General features: G+C 41.8%; 1 protein-coding gene across 6 annotated transcripts in view; it reads right to left on the bottom strand.

Annotated features, from left to right (window-relative positions):
• runx1 (RUNX family transcription factor 1) overlaps positions 1-9,464 on the bottom strand; it is a 53,856-nt gene that overhangs the window by 5,053 nt on the left and 39,339 nt on the right. For all 6 annotated transcript variants that reach the window (XM_031851837.1, XM_031851838.1, XM_031851841.1 and 3 more), the window contains 2 exons: positions 8,119-8,223; positions 6,359-6,562 (listed from right to left, as the gene is read on the bottom strand). In XM_031851837.1, coding sequence (XP_031707697.1) covers positions 6,359-6,562; positions 8,119-8,223 — 309 coding nt within the window. The remainder of the gene's footprint in view (positions 1-6,358; positions 6,563-8,118; positions 8,224-9,464) is intronic.

The raw sequence follows: 9,464 nt of genomic DNA, 5'->3' as shown, positions 1-9,464 counted from the left end.
CACACACACACACACACACACACACACACACACACACACACACACCCCCACACACACACACACACACACACACACACACACACACAATGATGGTGATTAGATGAGCAAGTCGGCAACCTCGGTGTTGTACAATATCGCTGGATGAAATTCAAGTTATTTTTAGGTAATTTTATTATGACGCCAGTATTAATTTCAATTTATATTCAATTCAGGCCCTCCTGATATGCATTTATCTTGATGGTGTAGATCAGTGTTTTTCAACCTTCTCTGAGCCGCGGCACATTTTTTACATTAAAAAGATCCCGCGGCACACCAACAACCAAAAAAGTTACAAAATGCCATGGTGTCAAACTCAATCCCAGGCAGGGACAAAATTAAAAATTGGGACTACGTTGAGGGCCAAATAGAGTCACCATTTAATAAACAGGATAGAAGGGATATTGGACAAAGAGCAAAAATAATATGTTTGCTACATTCTTTTATGCATATGTACCAGAGCTAGATGTTTGGCATCTTTTCTTGGCTGCCAGTTCATTAATATCTGGGGGTAGGTTCTGTGCTGTGGAAACCCTCATGATGGAGTGAAGGTGCATCAGTGAGACGACTCCTGTGTGGGCTTTTGTTCATCTTCATCACAGAGAAAAGCTGCTCACACAGGTATGTGCTTCCAAACAAGCAGAGCGTTTGAGCAGCATGGAGGCAGAGTTGAGGCATCGTTTCGGGGTGAAGCTTGGAAACTGTGCAGCGCCCTCAGAGTCATACTTTGCCTTGAGTGTCATTACACTGGAGGTCTATCAGCTCCACAGGTGCTCTTTCCACATCAACTGCAAACGGATTGCTGAGCAGTTCAAATTTACATTTGTGAGCTGCAAAGTCGGCAAATCGCTGTGTGATCTCCGTGCCAAGTGTGCCACGTTTATCAGCAAAATGCGCAGTCGGGAACACAGCGGTGGAGACTTTTACTGCCTCACACATGTCTGTGATCACACATGTCTGTGATCACACGTCCCCGTCCCTGAAGCTGCAGGTTTAGCGCAGTGAGATGCTTCGTTATGTTGCGCAAAAAGCCAGCTAACATCACCACTTTTCGTCCCGGAGCTCTGTAGTGTGGCGGGCTGGTTATGATAAACATATGATATTTTCTGGCGGGCCGTTGTACCGAGGGCCGGATATACAGTTGTGTGAAAAAGTGTTTGCCCCCTTCCCGATTTCTTATTTTTTTTGCATGTTTGTCACACTTAAATGTTTCAGATCATCAAACAAATTTAAATATTAGACAAAGATAACACAAGTAAACACAAAATGCAGTTTTTAAATGAAGGTTTTTATTATTAAAGGGGAAAAAAATCCAAACCTACATGGCCCTGTGTGAAAAAGTGATTGCCCCCTAAACCTAATAACTGGTTGGGCCACCCTTAGCAGCAACAACTGCAATCAAGCATTTGCAATAACTGGCAATGAGTCTTTTACAGCACTGTAGAGGAATTTTGGCCAACTCATCTTTGCAGAATTGTTGTAATTCAGCCACATTGGAGGGTTTTAGAGCATGAACCGCCTTTTTAAGGTCATGCCACAGCATCTCAATCGGATTCAGGTCGGGACTTTGACTAGGCCACTCCAAAGTCTTCATTTTGTTTTTCTTAAGCCATTCAGAGGTGGACTTGCTGGTGTGTTTTGGATCATTGTCCTGCTGCAGTACCCAAGTGTGCTTCAGCTTGAGGTCACGAACATATGGCCGGACATTCTCCTTCAGGATTTGTTGGTAGACAGCAGAATTCATGGTTCCATTTACCACAGCAAGTCTTCCAGGTCCTGAAGCAGCAAAACAGCCCCAGACCATCACACTACCACCACCATATTTTACTGTTGGTATGATGTTCCTTTTCTGAAATGCCGTGTTACTTTTACGCCAGATGTAATGGGACATACACCTTCCAAAAAGTTCAACTTTTGTCTCATCAGTCCACAGAGTATTTTCCCAAAAGTCTTGGGGATCATCAAGATGTTTTCTGGCAAAACTGAGACGAGCCTTTATGTTCTTTTTGCTCAGCAGTGGTTTTCGTCTTGGAACTCTGCCATGCAGGCCATTTTTGCCCAGTCTCTTTCTTATGGTGGAGTCATGAACACTGACCTTAATTGAGGCAAGTGAGGCCTGCAGTTCTTTGGATGTTGTTCTGGGGTCTTTTGTGACCTCTTGGATGAGTCGTCGCTGCGCTCTTGGGGTAATTTTGGTCGGCCGGCCACTCCTGGGAAGGTTCACCACTGTTCCATGTTTTCGCCATTTGTGGATAATGGCTCTCACTGTGGTTCGCTGGAGTCCCAAAGCTTTAGAAATGGCTTTGTAACCTTTTCCAGACTGATAGATCTCAATTACTTTGTTTCTCATTTGTTCCTGAATTTCTTTGGATCGCAGCATGTTGTCTAGCTTTTGAGGATCTTTTGTTCTACCTCACTTTGTCAGGCAGGTCCTATTTAAGTGATTTCTTGATTGAGAACAGGTGTGGCAGTAATCAGGTCTGGGTGTGGCTAGAGAAATTGAACTCAGCTTTCCAAAGATGTGATAAACCACAGTTAATTTATGTTTTAACGGGGGGGGCAATCACTTTTTCACACAGGGCCATGTAGGTTTGGATTTTTTCCCCCTTAATAATAAAAACCTTCATTTAAAAACTGCATTTTGTGTTTACTTGTGTTATCTTTGTCTAATATTTAAATTTGTTTGATGATCTGAAACATTTAAGTGTGACAAACATGCAAAAAAATAAGAAATCGGGAAGGGGGCAAACACTTTTTCACAATTTAATGACAAGTCTCTAAATGTGTTGATCCTTACTAGGCTTTTCATCTCGGTTATTTTGTCCAGGGCCCAGTTCAGAGTCTGCATTTTTCCTTTTCAAATATTTCTCCATCACTGTTCGTCTTGTCACCGCAACCTCTCCCGCACGTCATTTCATTCTACTGTCTTAAATTAACAAGGTCATTACTGCGCTACCTACTGCCACCCACTGGCATGGAAGAGTATTTATTACTTAGCCAGCCACTATATTGCAGCTCAGACGCTCAACAATGGCAAAGTATTTGCAACAACGAAATAATATTTTTTTGGACTCATTATGTGAGAGATCGTCAGGTGTGCCCACGGCACACCTGACGATCTCTCACGGCACACTGGTGTGCCGCGGCACAGCAGTTGAAAATCACTGGTGTAGATTGCGTATGCATAGTGTCTATCCACTAATCTTTAAAGTTGTATATAAAGTATATTCATTGTATTGTATTTTGGCTTCTATTTTTCATATACCTCCTTTCCTAGTTTAATTCATTTGAAGGACTATGTTGCATCCATTACTGTAAAAAACGTTCTATTACTTAGTAGTAGTATTTCATATTCAATCCTATTTTCTTTGAAGTCTACTTTGGATTTTTGAATATATTTGTATACTAATTGTAAAGGTGTATACATATTTGGACCCTGGTAATCTCCCTATTTGGTCTTTAGGGTTGTGGAAGGCTTTGCATAGACAACCAGTATTAATTCAACAATTAATATGAAACATATTACAGTAAAATGCATCATATCCAGTGGTGGACCACCCTTGAAATTAAATTAGAAGACGTTTTTCAAATTCTGACAGTTATAAGTTTTCTTTGCTTTTTCTTTCACACAGTGGCACTTCCTGCCAGCTGACTCTCATTTCCTCCTTTAGGCATGACTTGCTTCCTCACTTACAGACACACACACACACACACACACACACACACACACACACACACACACACACACACAAACACACACACATACACGTATACATGCAAATGCACACAGCGTCACTACCACTGAAGGCAGAAGAGGAACAGATACTGTATTTTGGTACCACATAGAGTATCCACGGCAACCGCAACACACACTCACACACACACACATACACACGCACACACAGACCACAATGGATCTCACTAAAACCACAAGGAGGAACAATGAGGTTTGATGCAAGCTGAATGCACAAGTTTGAGAAACACACACACACACACACAGACACACACACACACACACACACACACACACACACACACACACACACACACACACACACACACAGACATGGTGTAATGGATGTAATTTGTTGTATTAGTATGTTTGTTGTATTATAAGTATTAGTGTGCTTGTCAATCGAGTTTGAATTAAACTGCTAATGTTAACCATTCAGGCTGCTTTCACACCTGTAGTTGGGTTCATTTGGTCCGGACCAAGGGAAAAAATGCTACATTGTTAAACATGAAGTTATACTAACGTGAACAGATTTCACCATCAGCAGATGGATTTATTAGTAGTTTAGCTTTTGAATTCATGCTAAAATCACACATCTGCTATCATAAAACCCTGTGGTTGGTTTGTTTGCTTTCACACCATAATCACACTGCACCATAGTCCGCTTGGAAGCGGACCGAGACCCACCTTTTCAGGCTGTCTCTATTTGGTTGTTTGATCCGCACCAAGGTTTGATTGACAGCTTTCACAGCATCCCAAGCAAATCGAAGTAACAAAGCAAACTGTCCTGAGTTTCTTTTAACCGAACCAAACTGTGAAGGCACAAGTAGACGAAAGGTTTCTAAACATCAGGCCCGTTAGCACTCCCAGGAAACAGCCTAAATATGTGAATGCACACATTAGAGAATATAAAATGGACTACTGGGACTGTAAAGTGGAACACCTATTGGCCACACAGCAGAGATTGTCAAGATTTGAAGAGTGTTGATTAACAGCTGTACACACCAAACACCAAAGTGGAAACAATTATAGCGTTTTAAAAGACCTGCATAGCAGAAAACACAGAACTAGCGCAGAACTGTTGTTGGTGCAGCTGCTAACATACTCACACAAACAGTTCACTCACGGTTTCTGCTGTTCACTATAAAAAATCTCTGTCCCCATGCCAATAAACAGATCCCTGCCGTCGACAACTTCGACCAATAACAGAGAGTAAGCCCTCGTGGCAGCCCACATGCCCCCACGCATGTGGACAATGTGATTGGCCTGTTTGAATCCAGGACATGTAAGGGCCGTAGGTTTGTTAGAGGCTGTTCTCGCTCTGTTCTAGCAACAACTTTGCATTTCGAAATTTCAAGATGTCCCTTGCACTGCTGTGAGTAAATGTTGATTTCTGAGAAAGATGAACTAAATGATGGCTTAAGTGCTTCACAAATACTGAACAGGGTTTCTGGGTAATTCAAAAGGAAGTCAGATTCTGGAGAAAAGGGATTCATTAAAAATTACTTTTTCTTCTATTTAAAAACAATGACCATTCAGGTTTCCACGCAACATGAAGGCAGCATGACTCAAAGAGTAGGAATGAACTGTTATGGTGGCCACTTAAATGTATTTTACAGCACTTCGCAATCACACGCTAGCCACGACTTGTATTAAAGAATAGGGTTGTTATTTCAACCCACATTGGTATCGTTACACCTTAGAACACAGCAAATCCTCTTTTGGAAAGCAGGATATTTGAGGTGTAGACATGTTATAGCTAGTCCAAAAAGGAATGCTCTGCTAGCTACAGTAGCTCTGGTCCCATGCAAAGACACTCATGGAGAATCTGCACTAGAAGGGTCCTCGAGCCCACTGAACCCCAACAGAAAGCTGCTTTCGATAACAGTATCTGCCGTATTAATGTAATGCACTCATGGGTTGTGCTCTGTATTATAAATGATGGGAAGGTTTTGGTTAAATACCAGCCAGTCATGCTATATAGCTGGGTACATAAGGAGGACTATCATTGTACTTGGTAGCATTGCCCTAGCATAGCTTTGAGCTTTGTTTGTGATGATAAGACAGCGTTCTTGATCAGTGTTTTGTAGTTACTTTGCACCCGCCTGATTCATCCAAACGTTATCAGTCAAAGAAAGTTTGTAGCATCAACATTCTTCCAGTAGAAGATTTAATGAGCCATTGACTAAAATGTCTCAGTTGCGGGGTTTGGCAAACAGCATGTAACTTGTAACTGTAGCTTTACCGTTAAATTGGGGAATTTGTAATGTTGGCGGCGGTGTAGTCAGTGTTAATCCACGACAGAATGGAATTGCGAGACAACGTCTATGACCGGATTTTCAGTAAGTATTGTTGCAAGTAGTCAATTAGCCAAGCTAATAAAAAAGAAAAGTGTGTAATAGCAGGTGGGTTCCAAGATTGCATTTTGGGCCAATGCTCTAGTGCTCGGACTACAAACATTCATATGCAGATATGTGTTTTCAGAGATTAGTCTTGGACAGGCAGGAAGACTGAATTCTCCTCTGTGCTGCCTCTTGGCTTCTTTTCTTGATTAAGGCAGATAGACATAAATCCCTTTTGGGCTCTTACCAGCAGTTATCTGAGCGTGTGTAGGGCTGGAGAAGGTGGCAGAGTTGAGTGCTGCAGATTGGCGGGTGTTAGTGGAGTGTTGATGGTGATGGTGGTGAGGAGGCGTCACCCTCATCGAGCTCCGTCTCAGCTGCTCCAGCTCTGTTAGCCTCTCGGAGAAAGCCAGGGAGCCGGATTTGACTTCGTCCATCTTCTGACGATGACCTGGGAGAGAGAGATGGAACTTATTTACATATACAGTATATCGCTCCCTACAATCTTAGAAATAAGAGTTCCAAACGGTTTCTTCCAGAAGGGCTGAGGTTCTACCCAGAACCATTTGCTTATGAAGAACAATTATTTGAAGAAAGTGTTTTCAAGGGGTAATTGTGAGACTAAAGGTTCCATTAAGAACGCTATTCATCCAAAGTGTCCTAGCTAGCACCTTTATTTCAAAGAGTGTACCATCGACTTTCTGCACTTTCAATTGAAAAGTACCTGTTACCACAATTGAAAAGTGTGCCACACAAATATATGAAGAGGTGATTCGTCAGCAGATTACTTCATGCTTGTACTATGATTATATAATCCAGGGATTACAGTAACAGTTACAACCCAACACAAGCTACAACATTGTCCCGACATTGTTAACACACTCTGTCTGCTAATGTGTTCGGGAATCTGACGATGGGCGCCGCATAGGGGTCTGGCTGTCTCCCTGTGTGTGTGTGTGTGTGTGTGTGTGTGTGTGTGGTGGTCTGTCACGCTGTCTGTGGTGTTGGCTGCACTTCAAAGCACTAAGACTGAGCTCCAGTTACAGGCACTTCCTCCCAATGGGGGAAGTGTGCAAGTGTGTGTATTTATACTGAATATGTGTGTGTGTGTGTGTGAGTGGGCGAGTTAGAGACGAGTGATGGTTATTCACAGCTGAGCGGAGCTGGCAGGAGTCTTCCTCTCTTTCTGTCACCTCACGTCTCTTCTGACAGTGTCGCTCAGTTCAGTTCCATTTAACCTGAATCACAATTATTCATATGACATGTTTGTTTATTGGCACTAAAGGAATCTGTCTTTCTCTCTTGCTTTCTTCTGCCATTAGAAATCCCCATGTTGCATCACTCTGAGTGGGAGAGGAACTCAGTGTTGCATCAGGTTCCTTATTGACTCACTCAACTGAGAGTTTATGTGAAGGGATTAGAGGCATGTCTTCATTAAATATCTAGTCTATAGACTACAATACATGTTTATGACTAACAACTTTCAATGATAGAATAAAAACATTACATTCAAGCAATATTCAATACAATTCTGTACCAAACAACTTTCTGAGGCTAGTATGCAACATAAGACGAGATGTATTAAGTGTATTAAGATCAAATGTACTTTAGAATATTAAAAAGTAATATATTGATGAAGAGTACTACTGTAATCATTACCCTAATCCTAATCTAATCTCACTTTTCTTAATTGATGGACTGTCCCTCAATATACAACCCTATTCTACAAAGTTTTCTACATTAGTTTTCTTCTGGGACGTCTGTCTGAGCGGACGTTACAATATGAGCAGTGTACATGTGGATGGGTTTGATTGGTATTAGTTACCATGTGTAGGAATTGTTGTTAATTAACATCAACTCCGATCATTGCAGCAGCTTTAGAAGATTGACAATGCTGCTGCTAACACTGAATTCACATGCTGCCTTTGTGGGCAGTAACCCTGTGGGACTCCACATGTCATATGCTGAGGAGGAACATGTCAACATCTGTGTGTCAGTGTCACTCACGCCGTGGCTCTCTAGGACCGTCCACGGTGATTTTAATGGCTCTCTGGTATGTGGCCACCTGAGGAGGGTTGGTGAACACAGTGATGGTAAGAGTGAAACTCTTCCCTAGGAGAGAAAAGGATAGGACAAAAGAGAGGAAGACAGGGAGAGCATAGTCAGAGAAAGAAAAAAGAAAGGAAACAGAATGGGGAAAAAGGAAAAGTGTTCATTAGTATTAGGATCTTTTTCAAGTAATACTCTCCTTTCAATCCCTCCACTACTTCTCTCCTCCCCCCCTCTTGGTCTGCTTAATGCATTAAGTCATGTACGTCATGAGCCCCCAGGCAGGAATAAACCAGATACCACACACACACACACACACGCACACACACACAGAAAGAAACAACGAGATGAAGAAAGAGAAAGTCTGATAGACAAACTCTTCAAATAGTGTTGCGATGAGGGGGGGGGGGCATATTGATTATGCTGGACTATATTGCTTTTGATGGATTATAATGATTTATGATTTAGCTGACAACAGGCTTCATTTCCATTCCATTTTCAGGCAGTTTTAAGTAGCATTAACGACACACACACACGCACGCACGCACGCACGCACACACACACACACACACACACACACACACACACACACACACACACACACACAATGTGAATGTGGTGCATTTCCATCAGCTGGTTTGGAGCGAACAGACTCGGCTACAGCGTAGTTTGGTCAGAGGTTTGCACTATAAACTACGCATGGCTGTAATCGTCCAGTAAAAAGAGTTTTAGAAGAAGTAGAAACAAAACTAGTCAGCTTAGCCATCTCACCATCTGTTATTGTTCTTGACAAGCATGCATGCATTATGGGAATACCCGGGAAGATGCTGAAAAGGGAAACAGCTCATATGACTAAAATGTTCCCTACATCAGAATCATTTTGGAAAAGGCTTTTTCATAATCCATAAAGCACAAAAAACACACATAAACTCCTCGAGCGAGTGTAAAAAACATTTTTCACAACTTAGGATGTTTCATTGAATTTTGCCGTTTCCATTCAGCTTTTCTAATGCGATACTTAAATATGTGGATCAAAATATATCTTTGTTGTGCACATTTACTTCACCCAGAAAACCACAGATGACTGTTATGAGGACTGGTTATGCATAACGAGGAGAGCATTGCTGTCATTAATGAATCAAACAGCAACTATCAGTCAGTCACTTAATCAGAACTATGGTTTAAAACATTATGAGCTCTGATTTAGAAAAGGTAGGCTATGCATTCTAAGGGGCTCTTGCCAGCCAATCAGAAACAAGTGTTTTATTTCACGAAGGTATAATCCAAAAATATCGACCATAAAA

The sequence above is a fragment of the Anarrhichthys ocellatus genome, unplaced genomic scaffold (assembly GCF_004355925.1).
Source record: "Anarrhichthys ocellatus isolate YVR2014 unplaced genomic scaffold, GSC_Weel_1.0 scaffold12, whole genome shotgun sequence".
NCBI classification, from domain to species: Eukaryota; Metazoa; Chordata; class Actinopteri; order Perciformes; family Anarhichadidae; genus Anarrhichthys; species Anarrhichthys ocellatus.
This window is presented reverse-complemented; position numbering and strand designations above follow the sequence as displayed.